Source organism: Sceloporus occidentalis, unplaced genomic scaffold (assembly GCF_023333645.1).
Source record: "Sceloporus occidentalis isolate IW3139 unplaced genomic scaffold, rSceOcc1.0.p SCAF_15, whole genome shotgun sequence".
NCBI classification, from domain to species: domain Eukaryota; kingdom Metazoa; phylum Chordata; class Lepidosauria; order Squamata; family Phrynosomatidae; genus Sceloporus; species Sceloporus occidentalis.
The window spans coordinates 14,523,440-14,543,279 of NW_028316995.1; the positions used below are offsets into that span (position 1 = coordinate 14,523,440).

Here is a 19,840-nt window from a genome sequence, read left to right on the forward strand (position 1 = left end):
TGTACTTATTGCCCTATAACTTACAAAAAACAGCAAAAAAACATAAAAACATTGGGTATTTCTAAACTCAGGACAAGTAGTAGAATCTATTTAGCTAGTTTTTTTACTTGCTTTTTTAGGTGAGTAAAAGATTTTTCAAATAAAAGTCATAAAATGTGTTTTTTTTTCAATTTTTCACCATGTTTTTTTTATTTTTTTTATAGTAAATAAGATGATACGATCAAAATAATGGTATCTGAAGAAAGCCCATCTTGTCCTGAAAAAAACAATATATAACCTATGTGGGTACACTAAATGGGTGAGGAGAAAATTACAGCTGAACACAAGCACCACAAAAGTGTCAAAACAGCCTCGGTCCCACAGGGTACAAAACGAAAAATGAGCCCGGTCCTTAAGGGGTTAAGTTACTGTACTTCTACTCTAGTGGTTCAGAAACCCTTTTATGGGTGTGAGCAACAGCAGAGGAATTAACATCAGGACAGGCAATAGTTACACTAATTCTGCTCCCTTATTGTACAGATCTCACTTTTCATTGGATAAACCAAATACTACGTAGTTTTAATACAGTAATTAGATTTTTTATTTTTTTGTGTTATTTCCACCAAGATATTTTTCTGGTGAAATTTTCCTCTTTACTAGCTTCTTTCTTCCCTCTAGTGTGAATATGGATGTGATGAATGTATTTTACTATTAAACATCTACTTTTTTTCTTTAATCTCTTATTTTGTTTTTTTAAATAGTAAAAATTTAACTTCTAAATTTCATTTCGGTTCCTGAAGTTTTAGCTTGTTTTTATTTTACTAACATTTCTGTGATTACTATGTATGTGAACAGTGTCTATTTCTAAAGAGCAAACTTGATACATTTCAACCTTTAGTTGACCCATCAAATATGGATATAATGGAATTTCATAAAACACACTCTATTGTGTCTTGGCATCTTTATGAGACTCTTTATTATCAAATTCTCTTTTTAAAATAACTGTAGAAAAAAGTCAATTATTACTTGGAACTCTTTCCAAACTGTATTCAAAACTCACTAACACTTGATAACATGAGCATTTACTTACATTAACAAACCCACTGTGTTACCGAACTCCAACATTACTCCCTAAAGCGATATGAACCTTAGGACCTACAAGTGACCAACATCTGTGTGCCAGATTTAGATAATATATATTTTTAACAAAGGAACACTATACGGCAACATGCTTTTTTTTTAACAAAAAAATACAAAACTAATAGATTGAAATGTGTTGTAATTTATTGCTTATTGAAATTGAACTTACTAATTGCTAAATGGAATATTGGACTGAAGATATATACGTACAGCATAGCACAACTGCAAATCGAGTTCACTGCTCTCATAAATTACATTGTAATATGTTTTGTTCCCAGTGCTGTATTTCCAGCTGTTTCTAATGGACCAGATAGATTGCCTTATTTCTGTTGTCACTAAGGAAATTACATTTTTTTTTGTACAGCAATGCACTGATGGATATGAGTGGGATCCCGTAAGGCAACAATGTAAAGGTAATACTACACGTGTGTTTGATTGCTTGTTTGTGTTTATTCAATAAATGTCTAAATAATAAATAAACTTACACTATTCTTATCCCAGATATTGATGAATGCGAAATTGTGCTAGATGCATGTAAAGGAGGGATGAAATGTGTTAACCACTTCGGAGGATATCTTTGTCTACCAAGAACTGCACAAATAGTGGTTAATAATGGGGAGGATGATGCATCAGTCTCACAACCAGGATCACAACCACCTAATAATCCATCAACCTTTGTGGAGCCAGTCAACACACCCGATGTGCAGCAGCCCGTGGTGGTTCCAAATCCATCTCAACGAATGCAGTGTCCAGGAGGATATGAACTCAACGCACAAAATATGTGCCAAGGTAAGGACATATATTTCAGGCCAATGTTACATAGTTACATACAGGGCCGGCCCAAGACATAATGCCGCCTGGGGCGAAGTTTAAAATGCTGGGTAAGCGAAAACCACTCGGCGCCCCTCTCTCTCCTCCGCTGAAAAAAAAAAAAAATAAGGCGCTTGGGGCGGCAAAGTGCCGCCTCTTCAAAAGTGCCGCCTGGGGCAATTGCCTCACTCTGCTCCATGGTAGGGCCGGCCCTGGTTACATAATTACATAGTGACCTGAGCGGTCTCTCTATAGCAGATCCCCATCGTTCAGTGGATGTGATTGCTTCTGCAGCCAATCACACGCACGGATACCGCGTAAGCACTGTCTTTGTCTTTGTTCTGTACAGCTCTCATTCTCACTGTGATTGTAGGCTGGAGAGAGACAGAGAACAGTAGGAAAAGAGTGTTTCCCTGGGTCCCAAGCCTCAGGTGTTTTAAAAATATGTATATATTTTTAATTTAATCTTTTTTTAACTTGACCCTAAGGGGTTAAATTTTTCCTTACTATATTGGCATCGCGTGTACAAATTAAGGAATAACTACGTAGCTAGAGAGAAAGACGCTAGACTATATTTGAAGTACCCAACGTATGTTTTGCTGACATGATATCAGCTTCAGGGGTATATAGAATCATACATAGAGTCAGCACTTTCATATAAAAGCTCCCACCAGGTTATTGATTGCATGCAGTTTCGGGGGGTTTGTTTCTTCCACAAGGTCACTTATCGGGCACAGGTCTCGCTATCAATATCCATGTACCATGGATCAGGTTCAGGCATAGCACTTTTTTGTATATTAGAAAACTTAAAACAAATGAAAATCATACAGGAATATAGAGTTGCCAAATCAGTATATATTAACAAAAATAGTTTATACTAGCTTTATACATAACTGTGAATGAATGAATGTGCTTTTTAAAAGCAAAAATGAATCCAGCTTTTTCTTGCATATATAAATATGTTTTAGCCCTAAAAAAATACCGTGTGGGTACAAAATATGAGAAAGAGGGAAATAATGGTTGCATGGCCCTGTAGTCTTGTATCAATTCAGGATAGCCATATGTACACATCACAAATATTTCTGTTTATAATAGTTCCGCACAAACACTGGAAATAAACTTGGAAATTAAACCCTACCTTCTTCCAGTACTTTCTGTTTCCATCATTTATATGTACAGTACAGTATTTTCAGACTACAAATGATATTGTTCTAAAAAATATATCAAAATAAAACAGAATATTAGTTGCTTTTTTCATACTTCATGGTAGTATTTTTTTGTGTGTGTGAATGTCTAAAGTTGGTAAGTAGTATATAACATAGGAATTAGGACTTACTGAGACAAAATGTGAAGCTAACTAATAATATTCTACATAGTTTACATAATATTTCGTACATATGTACACTCTGAAAGTTCAAAAGATACTAAGAAAGTTCAGCTAGAGATAGGTGGGATAAAGGGAGTTAGGAAGTGGGTGTTTATATTATATTTTGAAGGACCAAAGGCAAGGGGAAAGACTGATAAGCCAGGGAAGGACATTCGAGAAGATGGGGGCAGCCCTTGAGATATCTTGTAAGTGAGCATCAGAGATAGGAATCCGAGCAGTGGACAAATGAATATCACTGGATGTGCATAGGGACTGGGTTGGAGTGTATCTGGAGATGAGTGAGGAGATGTACGTATGGGAACTACTATGAAGAGCTTTGAAAGTGAGGAGTCAGGATTTAGAATTGAATCCTGAAGCATGCAGGCAACCAGTGAAGAGATTTACAGAGGGGAGAGGTGATGAGTAAGGAAGATAAGTCTGGCAGCAGCATTAATGATGGATAGTATGGGGGCAAGACAATAATGAGGGAGACCAGCCAAACCAAAGTTAAGATAACAATGGTCCACTAAAAGGAACACAAACCTTTGCAGCCTACACTCTCTACAAAGGCCATTCTGTGTTATATAATTTTACACATTCCATTATCACTCTGTTCACTGTTAAAAGAGAGACGTTACATAAGTGAAAGCAGCACAACTTTCTATTTTAAGCATTGTACTTTAATACGTTTACTTGATAAAGGTGTTATATATATGTGGGGAAATAAACAGCATGCATGCGTGACAAGAACCACATTTGATGTTTATTTTATCATTAACTTAATCAAAACATTATGTGCACACTCTTGTAATTACTCACAGATGTATGACATTTTTCTTCCACTTCAGCGGCATTAAATTAGGTTTTATGAGCAACGTGATGTCGTGGGACTTATTTTAAAAATAATAGTTTACCCAAGGGAGCTATAATGATCCTACTGACATCATGCTGAACATTAAAGGGCCTTCTGTTTAGATGCGTTTGGCCTCTTTCTTCAGAATGCTGTATTTTATAAAAGTGATAATGGAACTGGTTTTATTCCAATTTTAGTCTTAAACCAATACATAAACAATTATTTGTACGAGTTCTCAAAACAGTGTACTTACATCCAGTTTCATAGGGGTGGGGGAGAACATTTTGTCATTTTTTGTTATTACACTATCACTGCAAAAGACGAAAAATGAAAGTTGCTGAAATATTTTGTTACACTACATTATATTATATATAATACACATAATCAAGTCAGCTTGTTTTAAAGGAACAGTTATGTTTCTGAAATAAATAACTTTCCAGCTTTCCAGCATCCATCACATTCTGGCACACAGCAGTGAGGACAGCAGCCACGGACTTAGGGTGCTGCCCATGGGTCACGCGTAGAACAGTGCCCAAGGTAAATACTTAACTGACTGCACTGTCAACACTCAACAAGGCCCTAGGCCATAGATGCCATCCCCCACACACCATCTAAACTACATTTCATTCATAGCCGCCATTTTCTGTCAGTACATTTCCACCTTGCTCCCCCTGTATTATTGGTGAAAAAGCCCAATGTAAAGGGTGTTTACTACCCTTCAAATACATACAGTTTAATTAGCTATTTTGTAAAAATAATATAAATAAGATTTAAAAAAAACTGATTAACATACCTGGGAACTTCTCGGCTCCGGCTACCCAGAGCCTTCCCTTGCGGGACGCGGCCAGGACTGCACACTGACGTCAGCAGGCGGTCCCGCTGATGTTGGGGGCGTTCCCGCTAAAAGCAGCGGGAAACGCCCTCATTTAAAGCGGAAATGGGCGGGGAGCGGGGCGTGTCAAGACCCTGCTCCCGCGACCCGGAGGATTAGGGTCTTGACTCAGAGAACCGGAGAAGCAGCGGTCACCCGGCAATCTCCGGGTCAAACCTGGAGAGTTCCGGTATGCTGATTAAACAAATAATATTTTTCCATTACAGCAAATTACTAGGGATTTGTTTCAAGACACATGTGACACCGTTTATATCAAACTCTGCTTTTATAGGAAAACCATCTCAAGAAATTCAGAATTCTTTATTTATGCCATTTAACTTACTGGTTCTGAGGTTACCTATATTTCACAATGTTTGCGCCACACAATAGACAACCACAGCATGTTTATGTTCATGCCTAGGAACTGTGTTCTCAAAGATAAAACAGGTTCATGCTAGTGGCCCTATACCCTCAGGTCAGGACACCTCTGTATTCAGATCATCCCAGCCCCTAATGCAGCTGTCTCCTGTAGCTAAGTAACTCCTATACTCTAGCTTCCTTTACATGAAGCTTTCATAACTATGTTGTCTAACTTAGCCTTTATCCTATGTGTGATATAATTAACTAACTGAAAGGAATACAAGCCCTCTGGCAAAAGATAATACTTCCTTTGCTTTTTCTCCAGGCGCTGTTTTCTGACATTGCCTAAAACCCCTGTCAAACTTGTGTTGCAATCTTGCGTAATTTCATGTATTTTCATTACATTGCTGAATGCATGACTGAACTTGAGATTTTGTGTATTTGTAAAAAAAAAATGAAGATAAATTCTGTTTTAGACATCTGCACTAAAAAAAAGAAGAGGCAAAGGAAATACTGATTTCCTTTTCTTTTATTAAAAAGGAGAATATATGTTTCTAAATGGATCACTGCTGCATAACCAGTAAAATGTGTGCATCCCTTTAACTTCTGCTAAAACATCTCAGAAATCTCAGGATTAAGAATGTAAGAATGTTTTAAAACTTAGTGTATTTAAATGAGCTATTAAAGAAAAACTCTTTAACATAGAGCACTGTGCAAAAGTTTTAGGCGAGCATGAAAAACATACAGTAAAGTCAGAATACGTTACATAATAGACATGTTAATAGATTTATTCTTATAATTTTAAAAAATGCAAAGTGAGTAAACAGAAAAAAAAATCTTAATCAATATTTGGCGTGACTACCCTTTGCTTCAAAACATGGTACACTTGCACAAAGTCAGGGATTTTATAGACATATTGTAAGGTGTTTGATTAAATAATTACACCCGCTGCTAATGATCATCAATTAAATAAGTAGGTTGATGCACAATCACTATCTGAAAGACAAACTGCTGTGTAGAAGGAATAAAACTGAGTGAGGAACAGCCAAACTTACTAACAAGGTGAGGTTGCTGAAGTTTAATGTCAAAAGTTATGCATCATGGCATAACTGAGGACACCGGGTAGTTATACTGCATCAGCAAGGTCTCTTCCAGGCAAACATTTTGAGGCAGACAGAGGGTTCCAGATGTTTTGTCCAAGCTCCTTTGAAGAAGCATAAAGAACTGAGCAATGTTGAGCACCGTAGACACAGTGGTTAGCCGAGTTGGTTGGAAGATGTCCAGCAGTGCGATCAGCTCCGCATTGGAATAAAACAGTGTGACCCTAATACAGTCATTTGCTGTTTAGAGAAGCCAAAAAAGCCTTACCTCCAAAGGGGAAACAAGACCAAGGTTCAACTATTCATGAAAACACAGGAACTGGGGTGCAGAAAATGGTAGCAGGTGCCCTGTACTGATGAATCAAAATTTGAAATAGTTGGCTGTAGCAGAAGGCAGTTTGTTCATCGAAGGGCTGGAGAGTTGTACAGGAATGAGTGTTTACAGGCAATAGTGAAGCATGCTGGAGGTTGCTTGCAAGTTTAGGGCTGCATTTCTACAAATGAAGTTAGGGATTTGGTTAGAATTAATGATCTAGTCAATGTGAGAAGTACAAGCAGATACTTAACTAATCATACAATAACAACAGGAAGGCCCCATATTTATTCGGCAGCATGACAACACCCCCAAACATACAACCAAAGTCATTAAGAACTGTCTTCAATGTAAAAGAAATCAGAGAGCCCTGGAAGTGATAGTATGGTATTTTCTTCTAATCAGATTGTAAAATTACTTTACAAACCCCACATGGTAAAATGAGTTTTAGGTTCAATAGGATATCAAGCTGCATAGTAAATAACACTCAGATTAAGGTATAATGATGCTTATATCCTTTTATTACTCATATAACTGTGTTTTTTGACTTCATATAGAAACACCATCCTGGCATACTGCATGCTTTTCCCTAACTCTAATTCCCATAACTCAATATAATTTGTCATTGTGTAATGTCAGCGTTTGTAATATATTAGAAATATATTAGACGTAGGATCAAAGAATGGTGTATCTATGCCAGTTCTTCTTGCAACAGGATTGAGATCTTTTTTCGTCAACTTTAACTCTTAAATATTTTGCAAAATAAAGTATCAAAAATATGCTGCATGTGACAATCATTTGCAATAATTACTCAGTAACTCAGGCTTACAGGTTACCATACAAAGAGGTTAAATTTCCAATCATAGGATTTTACTTCTTTAAAAGCTTTATCTTGAATTCCCAATAAAAAGTTTATTTATAAATTCACCTTGGCAAAACCACAATGTTCCTTTAGCAGAGTTTTATGAAAAGGTCTTTACCAGAATTGCTTTACTGTAGAGAAATTAAAATGTCGACATACAGTAGGTCAGTGTCACCTGACATCATTTAGGAAACCTTTATTAAACCCTTGAGCAGTTAGAAGTTAAGTATTGTTTTAGTGAAAATTAAAATTAAACCTGTAATCTGTAACTTAACTACTGATTCTTGCAGACCTGTGTCATGTTAGGACACTGTCAAGCGCAACCTTTGTCTATCAAATATTATGTAAATAATTCAACAATGCCCCTGAGGTGTTTAACAAGGTGATTAACAGGATCACACCTGTGCATCAAATGCTATGTTGCATTAACAGCAACAGTGCCATCTACTGTCATACAAGTATTCAGAATTACTCCTAACATTATGTCTTTTAACACAGCCATGACTAAATTGATCTTGACTCTTCCCTATTGTTCTATTGCCTGAACAAAAACAGCATTCCATGAGTTAAACTAATTGGACCGTAGGATAAGACTTTTTTTTGAGGGTGTATAATACTACAGCTGTTATGTGCATGCGTGTCTCGCATCAAAGTATCTTTAAGCTAAGAACACAGAACATGGCATATATATGTGTAAAATATTGTTTCAAAGGCCTACAGACAGTGGAGAATCTAAGAACAATATATAGGGGGGCATAGGATACCACAGTCAAAACTGAGGAGGGGGGCACTAATAAGTTCCACCACTAAATCATGCCACTGAAAAGCTAAAAAAATATATATAAAGAAGATGGCAGAATACCAAAGTACTGCAGTATGCAATGTTACCTTTTTATTGGATTAACATAATACTTAAAAGACAATCTTTTTTCAAAAGTTTTCCTCTCTTCTTCATGTATTGCTTCAGACTAGAAATAGAGAGGAAAACTGTTGAAAGCTTTTTGTTATAGTTTACAAATATGTGCAGAGAGAACGATGCCTGGTTGTTATGAGCAGAGCTGTAGTTAGCTCCATTTGTGCCCCAGGCAAGAATGGAAAATTACCCCCCTCCCCCCCATGCACTGCCCTTTCACATGACTGCCCCCAAACAATGCCTTTACAAACACCTTTCCATAAACACACATATACACACATACACTGCCCTTACACACGACTGCCTTTACACACACACACACACTACACTAAACCTACACTGCTCTTACACACACCTGCCCATACACACACACACACTGCCTTTACACACAGGTATATACACATTCACTGCCCTTACACCCTTTTTTCCCCATCTCTTACCTTTCTAATCTTCCATACTCCAATCCATCGTGGGAGTGCGAGGTCTGTCATCTCAGACCTCTGCTTTAGTGCTCCCTAATCACTATGACCCCTCCCCTATAGATACGCTACTGTTTTAGGGGCTTTGTGGTGAATCCCATTGCTGGCAACAATTTGATTCCTGGCATCAATGTGATTCACCACAGGGCCCCTAGAATGTGGGTGAGGGGGGACAAAAGAGGAGGCAAGGAATAATCCAGCCCCCCTTGCCCCCTGTAGCAATGCCTATGCCTTCAGATATCAAAATGATTGTACAAATACACAGAACACTGCTCTATAAAGTATTACAATGCAAAAGTAAATCACATACCTGTATTCATTCAAGATGTCCTATGGCATGAAACATTAGTATAGAAGGAACTGATACAGAGCTCAATGTTGCATATTTCAATTTCTTCTACCCTTCTATAATGTTCTGCGGAAGTCACCATACATAGAATCATGCCAGTATTGCAGCCCACCCAAGCCTTTGCCTCGCTTGCTCTCTATTGGAGGCAGAAAAGGGGATCTAGTCGGGATAAGTGGGCTAGCCATTCAAGGGCAGGTTTAGCCGCACATTGGTGCAGCGCTAGCCCAAATTAGACTTGAAAGTGGTCAGAGGAAATACTTTTGTTTTTCTATTATTGTTATTTATTGTGTTATATAGCTCCAACATATTCCATGGCGCTGTACAATAGGTAGACAGGACATAAAAATTTGACTTACAGAAACTACAGGTGAGGAGGGCCCTGCTCAAACAAGCTTACAATCTTGAAACATTATGACTGTGTTCTTTCTTATTTTCCCTGATCACACTTTATAATACATTGTCAACTACTATTAAAATATACAAACACGGGCAAACGTAAAAGCAAAGTAAAGCAAAATTATACAAAAATGCAAACCGGAAGATGTTCCATTGAAGCAGAATAAGGATATTTTTAGACTGAATGTCAAAATGTTCAAATATTTTATTTTTGGCAAACAAAATGATTGCTGGTATGCAAGCATCCTGTTGAATAATCTGAGTGCTTGTTTTCTAGAAAGCCAGAATGAGTTTGCATTTGGCATAAAGTGTATAAATAGACATCATTTTTAAGATGACCACCCCATTGTATGATAGATAGATAGATAGATAGATAGATAGATAGATAGATAGATAACTAAGTAGACAGATAGATGCTCTTTTTATTTATGTAATGGCATTTACAGCTGAAAAGCACAAATAGACCCTTATTCTTGGACCAGTTTTATTGCACTTGATCATTACTGCTGTATATTTAAGGTGATTTTAACTATGCATCTGATTCTCGGTAACAGCTATTAGGATCTGAATGTAGTGGAAATTTATACTGCAGGACCCTACCAGTAACTATTCGATCACATTAAACATTTTAATGATGAGAATTGCCAAGAACAACTGGAGAATCAAGTTAAGTTGTGCTCTTAGGGGACTCAATGGCTAGATTTTTAAGTCTTCTGTAAAATATCTCATTCTCTTAAGGCTGGTTCCACATTACATACATTATACAACATACACACTGAGACTGTTCATCTCCTGATGATCTTTAGTGGCTACATTATGAAAAGTTTCACATTGCTTCATTTATATGCCTTCTCTGTGAACCGCATGAATGAGTTGCTTTGATTGCTTTTGCAGAACACATGCTAATATACTGCAGTAGTTTGTGTAAAACTAAAGTAATCAATATTCACAAAAATGCCCACTATTACAAACAAGTAGCAAAAGCAAATAGTGGGAACATTGCATTTGTTTCCATGGTAATTGCACAAAATTTAGCATTAGCACAACTATCGGATTCAAAACTGCCAATGCTGTTAGTTTTTATTGTTATAACTTTGGGCTTGTAGTGCCATTATAATTCCCCCCTAATGTGTCTTACACTTAAAGCTAAATTCTAGATAACGTTAACAGATTGAGGGCTTCCATAATTAAGACTATTAATATTGGAGCTGACAGTTCTATATGACATTTTAATGTGCCTCAGGATTCTAGAACTTTGTCCAAAACAAGAAACCCTTGAAACTTCTTTATTAAAATTGTCATCTTTTCTTATACAGAAATCCCTTAGCAACATCTTAATGAGTACATCTGAAAGACCTAAGTTGTGTGTCTCATTTAAAGACAGTATTTGTTGTTATAAGCAATCTACCATTTAAGTAGTAAATAGTTACAAATTACCCAAATTTCTACAATCCCACTAGGCCACTGATAAACTATGTCTTGTCATACGGCACAAAATTAGATTCATTTCTAGCAGCAACATTATGTAAACAGCTAAGCTTGCATGCTGTCTCTGATCTTTAAGAAGATATGTCAATATGGCAGCTCGGTATGGGTGACTATAGCTACAGTATGGGATAAATAGAGTTGAATTATGTAAATGTGACGTCATTGGTTATCATTCCTATAACAGAACATTTTGTCTTGCTTGCCTTTTTAATGCATTTTCATGCTATGTACTACTGCTGAAGAAGTTTATCTACCATACTGTAAGGTGAGATGAGATGAAACATCACCATCATCACCGAGCCTTAAGTAGGCCTCTTGGCACCTAGAGCAGGTTCAGAGGTCCCACCACCCACATAATTTCCATCCACTTCTGTAAACAGAAGGGGTACAAGGGGTATTGATGAGGGGCAGCTCAAATGTACCCATCACAGGTCTGACTATACAATATGAAGAACCAGCTCCAGGGAGTTTCTCCTAAAAGAGGAGCCAAGTTAGCCCTTCATAACGCTTACTTAAATTGGTTAGATTATTTAACATATTACATTTTATATCAAGGAAAATAATGTTAAAATTCACATAATTTAATGATTGATAGGCATTTATATATCATTTCAGGTGCTGTATACATCATTGTCTAGCATGCTCTACAACCAGAAGGTTGTATGTTAGATGTTACTACATCTATATTTTGTATTTCTTCTGTAAACAGATATAGATGAATGCATAGCAGGAACTCATAATTGCAGGTCAGATCAAGTATGCTCCAATCTTAGAGGGTCATTTACGTGTGTGTGCCCCAGTGGATACCAGAAGCGAGGAGAACAATGTATTGGTAAGTACGCTATTGCTCACAATCTCTTTAAATGTCTTGCTTACAAATCCAAAATTTGCAAATGTTACGAAATGCGCATGTGGCAAATGCTATAAAAACTATATAGGCGGACAATAATTTTTTCTTAAAATGAATTTTGTTGACATTAAAAAATATGAATTTGTGTGATTCTAGCAAATTACATATGACGGAGCTAAATGTGTAATGTGTATTGCAGAATAAAAGAGAAACAAATCCAAAAAAAAGGAAAACTAAATTTCCTTGTAATTCTATTTTTTTCTTACATTTTATATCACTGATATATATATTTAGTTTAGTATTATATAAAATAAATTTGCTTGTGAGGATTTTTATCATGTCTCAAAGAACTTTATAAAGACCTGTCTGCCAATTAGACTGTCAAAAACATAAAGGAGATATTAACCTTGATGGAATAATCATGAGGCTTTCTTGAACATAAGAAAAGAAAGAATACCATATAAGGTTCCAGTACTGGAACAAAGGCCAAAGAAATGTCTCATATGGTCCAAATATTTCATCAAAATCTATATTTTTAAATGAATATTTAACTATAAAATTCTAAACATATCCTGCTTAGAAACACCCACATTTACCACTAAAAGGGTTCTTTGAAATAATAAGGAATTATCATTATAGAGAAGAAGAGCTGGCAGGAAAAATCTCATCCATTCAGTGCCAGAAATGTTTTTGCAAGGTTGAATATCATTAACTTTGCCACCTAGCGAATAGTGGATTGGTATCTATGATAACTTCTATATTTTAGCTTTGCTGTTAATTGTCTGGATAGATCTAAAACAAAATGGTTTCTGGGATGTAACATTTTGTCTCCAAATAGCTGTGGTTTCACCAAAGCTGCCTTAGATCTCCTAGCATCAAAGACTGCGTAATGCTCCAACCCCTGAGCTGAAGATCTGAGGGAAAACATGTAAAACAGCGAATGTGCCAATGTATAAATAATGTATAAATTATTTTGCAACATTTTTTAGAAAGCATCAGTCACATCAAAGGCACACAATGAGATCATGAAATGTGGCACACCTCATTGTGAGCCCGTATGGGCTTTGTTGTGAAGGGGTTAAACACTACACCAGAACTTGTTTTTACTTGTGACTTATGTGATTTATGGTACCTTTCTAAATCACCTCCAATACTATATGTTGTTATGCTTATGTTATACTTACGCTTAACATTCTTATTCTTCATATTGCAGATATAGACGAGTGTTCATTATCCTCATTTTGTCATCATCATTGTGTCAACACACTGGGTTCCTACTATTGTCAATGCAACCATGGCTTTCAGCTTGCAGTGAACAACTATAGCTGTGTAGGTAAGTAGACTAGTGTACATAAAAAAAGATAATCCCTATCTGCTGTGTTGTAGTAGAAATTGTTAACTCAAACTACATTTAATCAACATAAACTCCAGGGACATATCTAGATTACAATTGTATCTTCAGAAGAACATTTGCAGTATGCAATTGGATCAAAATGTCAAAGAATATTAAACATATTAAGTGTATGTTTCAGATATAGATGAATGTAACACCAGCAGTCCATGTGCGCAGGAATGCTACAATACGATTGGGACGTATTTCTGTCGATGTAGTCTGGGATATGAACTGAGCAGGGACAGAGTGAATTGTGAAGGTAATTACGAATCATTGGGGTTGAGCTATATTTATACTGAACCATTTACAGCCAATATATATATATATATATCGTGCAAAGCAGTGTTGTGTTTTCTTAAATCAGCTCTTTATTTCTGAATTCTGTAATTATTAACTTTCTGAAGCATTTTTCTGCTCCCACATTCCAATATATATCTGCCACTCCTCTTCATACTTCACAACCCGCAATTTTTTGTTTCAGGTGCCCTAGTTCACCAAGGCTGAATGCCAGGTTTGCAGTCCAAGTCAATATTTACTGATTCACAGTTGACTTTTATTGTCATGAAAACAAATTTTCATCAAGTCAACTCAAGTCAAGTTATTGAAGAAATGTAAAACAAAATAAATAATTGGAGGTCCTTTTGATGCACAATAAACCAAGAGTGTTACAAATAAACTCATTGGGGTGGACATGGGGGAGCTGAGGGATGTGGTATTTAAAAATTATAAATCATCCCTTGGGAGATTTGTGCCCACCTTGATGGGGGATTAGGCTGTAAACAGACACATGGTCAAGGTCTGAAGAGATCCAAATGATTTTTTTATTGAAACTATAATGCAATTTACAGAAAATGTGCTGTAATATCCTACAAACCAAAAGGAGAGCCAAAGAATATGTAAACATAATAATAAATAACATATAAACTTTTGGTTTACCCGGTTGTCACTACCTGCACAATGACCATCCTAACATCATTTTAAGTGTTTAGTGAATAGAGTCCATCGTATAGGTCAAGTCGGGATGTTTCAGTTCCTGATTTTTGAGAAGAGTCATGTGTGGGTGGAAGGTGAAGACACTGGTGTTTGTTAGGTCAGTGGGATCGGGTCTTGTCTTAGTAATTCCGTCATGTACCAGGTTGCGTGTTGGAATGTGTGTTTAAGTCACGCACGTGTTTGGATGGGGAGTGAGTTAATGTATGGTAGCTAGGTGCGGAAGAAAGATGCGGTGGCAGTTTCTTTTGTACGTTGTGCCATTAACCATGACATGCAGAAGAGGTGGGATCATTTGAATTGGAAAAGTGGAAGAGGTGGTGGTGTGGTTTCTGTCCAGTGGTGGAGTATAGGTTTTAGGGTGACTGCTGTTAGGATTCTTTGTAGTTTGGTGTTTCTGGGTTATGAGCAAGTGATGCTGAGAATGGCAAGTACGCTTTTGAAGCTGCCATTAGTAATGTTTGTTTTTAATGACATATGTAATTATGTACCAAACTAGCCTACACTGGCTACTGGGCACACCAGTCAAATGTCCAGTGGGACAGTGCATCCCACCGGTTGTATGGTTGAAGGCAATGAAGGGGTACCAGGGCCAATTTAACATGCTTGTCCAGTACTGTTACAAGCACACACAAGGTTTTAGTTATCATATTACCATTTTTTTGCTCTATTATATATAGTGTACTGTAACTGAGTACCAAATTCACACAAACATATTGATGTTCTGTTGAAATGGGGGCATGGTGAAAATAGCCTTTAAATGTCTCCTTATTCGTGATTGCCAAATAATTCTATTTGCACTTTTCTCCTAACCAAACTGAAAGCACACTTCAGAAAAGCCTTTGCATGTCTGAAAACCTTTACAAAAGGTACGGCAAACAGCGGAGCTACTGCAAACATGACATGCTATAGACTGATTGCCGATGACTTTTATTTTACAGAGTGTAGACCTTTTCGCATACACGAAAAGAGTCATTTTGGCAGGGTAAAAATATGTTACTTGCTGTGTAAATATTTTTACATTTTAAACAAATGCTGTTGAATCACACTTATTAAATGCTGAACTGTAGAGACATTTCTGTTTGTACAGCATCTGTTTGGGAATAAACAAAAGCTGATTTATAGATAAACAAATATTTCTCGGTTTATCTTTATTGCCTAAGATATCAAACGTGACATTTAAAAATGTCTCAAAAGAATCATGATGGTAAGGAAATAATCATCACCATCATGTCTCTAACAATGTACCAAAAATATTTGTCATTATGTTTTGTTTTTAATTGTAAATTCTCTAACTTTTTTATATCGCAAAACATCAAAAAAAGTAGTCCTCTTGGGTACTTAATGATGAGTGTTAAGTCTTAACATTTATTCCAATTATTAAAAAATGTATATCATGTACTAAAAGAGATCCCACCAGCCTTACAATTTCATAAATCGTGATGCTTAATTTACTGGAATTAGCAATGGACCACTTTAGCGCAAGAGCTTAGTTTTCATTTTGGGTTTTGTTAAAGTGTACTTATCATGGAAATGTATGGTTTTACATTATATAGAGAAATTCCATATGTATTGTGCTAGCAAAATTTTTGGCCAACAATATAGAAGAACATTCAAAGTTTAACTTATTAACAATGCAGTTCCGTTGAGATGCATTCCACACCATACCGTGTGTGTATCGCTCATACAAGGGCAGTCTTTTTTAGAGAACCAAGTCATATATGAATTTGGGGGGATATTTTGTATCCACCAAAAGTTAATAGAACACAAAGCAACACAAACATTTTGTTTATTTTAATGCATTATAATTCCTGTGTTATACTCTTTACTGAGCCACATAAATGAGGACAGGCTATCCGTCTGGATAAGGAAACTTGGGTTCCACAGCCAAGGCTCCCTAGAGCTCTCCTTCTTCTAGGCAGTGGACCTGTAATAAGGTGAAGCTAATGATGAATAGAGACAGGGCTATCCACACTTGGGGTGAGGCTAGCCATGTGTGGGGTGCAGCTACCCCAAATATTGGTTGAAGGAGTAGGAGGGCAAGTGGGCAGGAATTAGGAGTAGCCAAGCGCCATTCCCCTGCTCGGAGAAAGTGGCAAATGACACAGAGACCTAGACATGCATCCCTTCACACAGAACCTCATGGTCAAACCCAGAGAAGAAAGCTTCAATCATGGATACATTCTCTATGGATCTGGCTGGCATAATCTATATTGGTTTGCCTCCTGATCTAGAACTTGTGATTGATTTTCAGAGGTCCAGCCCATTTTAAAATGTTCCATTTGTATTTCTGTTTATAATATTGACAAATACTTATTGGTAAGTAAAGATTTTAGAAATCATTTAATGAATGTTATTTAATGTTTAATCTCTTGGCCTCCCCATCTGTCATGCAATTATGGGGATAAATAATATGTCTCAATTAAAGTCTTTGGATGCGGCATTTTTTGTGATTCCTGGTGGTATTGTTCAGTTTGTTGTTTTAGCTGATGAATAACACGCAGGAGAATTGATTCTGTAAATTAACTAAAGAGCTTTGCTTCTAATTTTGAAAGAGATCATTTTCAACCACCTGCAGAAAACAAGTACATCAACGCACATGTATTTTCCATGTTTTACTTGTAAGTGTCTTGTTTAACAGATATAGATGAGTGCAGAACCTCAAGCTATCTGTGCCAATACCAATGTGTTAATGAACCAGGAAGATTCGCCTGCGTATGCCCTGAGGGATATCAACTTGTGGGAACTCGATCTTGTCAGGGTAGGTATAAATCATCCAATCTTTTCTTTTTTAGAATGTAATAATACTAAGGTTTAGTCTACCATTAAACACAATAATTAAATCTCTCTCTCTGTCTACTTATATATATATATATATCCTTGTTTTGGTATATATAATACATTATTATCATTATGGTGTACTATTCCACCTATGTTTCAGTACGTTATTATATATTTTAATGGTGTGTTAAGTTGTGAATTTGGGTTTCCAAATAAGAAGAAAAGTAGGATTAAAAGATTTGCAGAGCCTGGGACATGATAATTATGCTTCATTTGGGAACGTCCTAAAAGGCACAAATGAGATATCTAACTAGAGCTAGATGAGATTGCTAAAAGTTGTAGTCTTTTAATGACTAACCTTATATAGAATGTGCCAGTGTTTTAACCCCTTAAGGACAATGGGCGGTCCCTAAACCCATTGAAAACAATGCATTTTGAGCCCGTACATGTACAGGGTTTATCATTAAGGGGTTAATAAAATCATTTGGGGGGTTTTTTGTATTTGAAATGTAAACAGATATCAATGAATGTGAAAGTAACACACATGACTGTGGAGAAGACACAGTGTGCTGGAATTACTACGGTGGATTCCGATGTTACCCAAGAAATCCTTGCCAGGAGCCTTATGTTCTGATGTCTGAGAAGTAAGTATAAGAAGGGTTGATAAGGAGACTTCTTAATCACACTATGGTTCCTTTGTACTACTGGTAACAAACATTGCATGTTCCAAGATTCTTAAAAATACTCAACCAAGATAAATAGCCATGCTGCTTTGAAAAATGTATGATGCCTGACTCACAGATTTCCCTTAGTGCCTTTTCTTTAAAAGCGATTGGTTTCTGCAGCTATGTACTAAAGCTACTTCCTCGCCATAAGGAAAACCCTTTGGTGCAATTCAACATTTATATTTAATGGCTCGGCAGATTCAAGAAAACACATTTTGTGTGAGATGTCTTTTTGCCAAGTCTGCACTCACAGCGATGGCCCTGGCAGTCACACTGCAGAAAATCCACCTGCTTGAGAATACTTTCCACAAATGTATATGTCTATGTCTTTATATATTTTTATTTTCTTTTTTTTTTATAATTAACTAATCTGTGGAACCAATGTTATTGCCATATGATAAAACTATACTATACAAAATATCATATTCTGCATGCCTTTAACTGCATTAAACTTTTAATACTAACTTTGATATGTCATGAGCATTTTTATTATTTTGGGTCCTTTTGTGGGCCATCAATTACAATAGAAAATATAGTGTTGTTTGCTCTATTTCCAGTCGCTGTGTTTGCCCAGGTGCAAATCCTCTTTGTCGGGATCAGCCATACAGTATTGTACATAAATATATGAGCATCAGGTCTAACAGGGCAGTACCTTCTGACATATTCCAAATTCAGGCCACCATGATCTATGCTAATACAATCAACACATTTAGGATTAAATCTGGAAATGAAAATGGAGATTTCTACTTGCGGGTGAGTATTTTCAACTCTCATTTTTTAAATAAAAGTTATTACCTAGTGTATATATAACTATCCTCATCTTTAAAATTATGCAAACAGTTTTTTCTTTGCTCCTCCATTTTCCTCTTTTTTTTGTCTCTCCCATTTTTTCTCACAATATTCACCTTTCTCCTCTCCCTTTCTTCCTCTCTCCCCCCATGTTCTGCGCTTCTCTACCCTCTTTTTTTCTTTCTCTCTCTCCTTCTCCTTTTTTCTTTCCCTCACTTTCTTTCATTTTTCCTTCTCTCCCTGTTTTCCCCTTTTCTGTCATTTTTCTTCTCTTTCAATTCCATTTCTTTTCTCAATAATTTCTTCTTTCTTCTCCTGACTTCTCCAGACTTTTCAGGATGCATGAGAGGAGTATATGTTGAGGAAAGATGTTCTACCAGGCTCTTTGTCTATAATAATGCACAAACTGTGTCTCTAGAGTGAAAGATTATTTCTTGTTTGGTTTTTTTTCAGCAAACAAGTGGAGTAAGTGCCATGCTTGTCCTGATAAAACCCTTAACTGGACCCAGAGAACATTTTGTTGACCTGGAAATGGTGACTGTCAATAATCTCATGAATTACCGCTCAAGTTCAATACTTCGATTAACAATAATAGTCGGCCCGTACCAATTTTAGCAATTCTGCTTAATAACCCAACACTGGAACAAAATAATATCATCAGCAGTACATTACTTTTATTTATAGATCTTCTTTGTTTAAAACATGTTAGATATGTACTCTAGACACACTGAAGATCTATGGTATTTCATACAGTAGATCCTGAATATTTCCATTTTTAGTTTTTAACTTTGTAAATTCAATTATGCTGATACTTCTCACATTAACAGTAACTATAACCGGACATTTTTGTTTATATTGTGTAAATATCCTGCAGTTACTATGGATTTATATGTGTTTCTGTTGTTTATGGTACATTTAATTTTCTTGTGAAATGATTTACCAAAAAGATTTTTTTGCGTTGGTGAAATGATCACTGGGGCCATTTAGCTAAATGTTCTGAAACATTTGGTTGCTTTCTACTTCACATTCACAC

General features: G+C 36.3%; 1 protein-coding gene across 1 annotated transcript in view; it reads left to right on the top strand.

Moving 5' to 3' along the window:
- Positions 1–19,422, top strand: part of LOC149303283 (EGF-containing fibulin-like extracellular matrix protein 1) — a 107,042-nt gene extending 87,620 nt beyond the window's left edge. Inside the window, exons 4-12 of the mRNA XM_089481415.1 lie at positions 1,484–1,532; positions 1,621–1,908; positions 11,989–12,111; positions 13,343–13,462; positions 13,662–13,781; positions 17,154–17,273; positions 17,811–17,937; positions 18,576–18,771; positions 19,261–19,422. Of these exons, the coding sequence (XP_089337541.1) occupies positions 1,484–1,532; positions 1,621–1,908; positions 11,989–12,111; positions 13,343–13,462; positions 13,662–13,781; positions 17,154–17,273; positions 17,811–17,937; positions 18,576–18,771; positions 19,261–19,422 (1,305 nt within the window). The remainder of the gene's footprint in view (positions 1–1,483; positions 1,533–1,620; positions 1,909–11,988; positions 12,112–13,342; positions 13,463–13,661; positions 13,782–17,153; positions 17,274–17,810; positions 17,938–18,575; positions 18,772–19,260) is intronic.
- Positions 19,423–19,840: the final 418 nt, after the last annotated feature.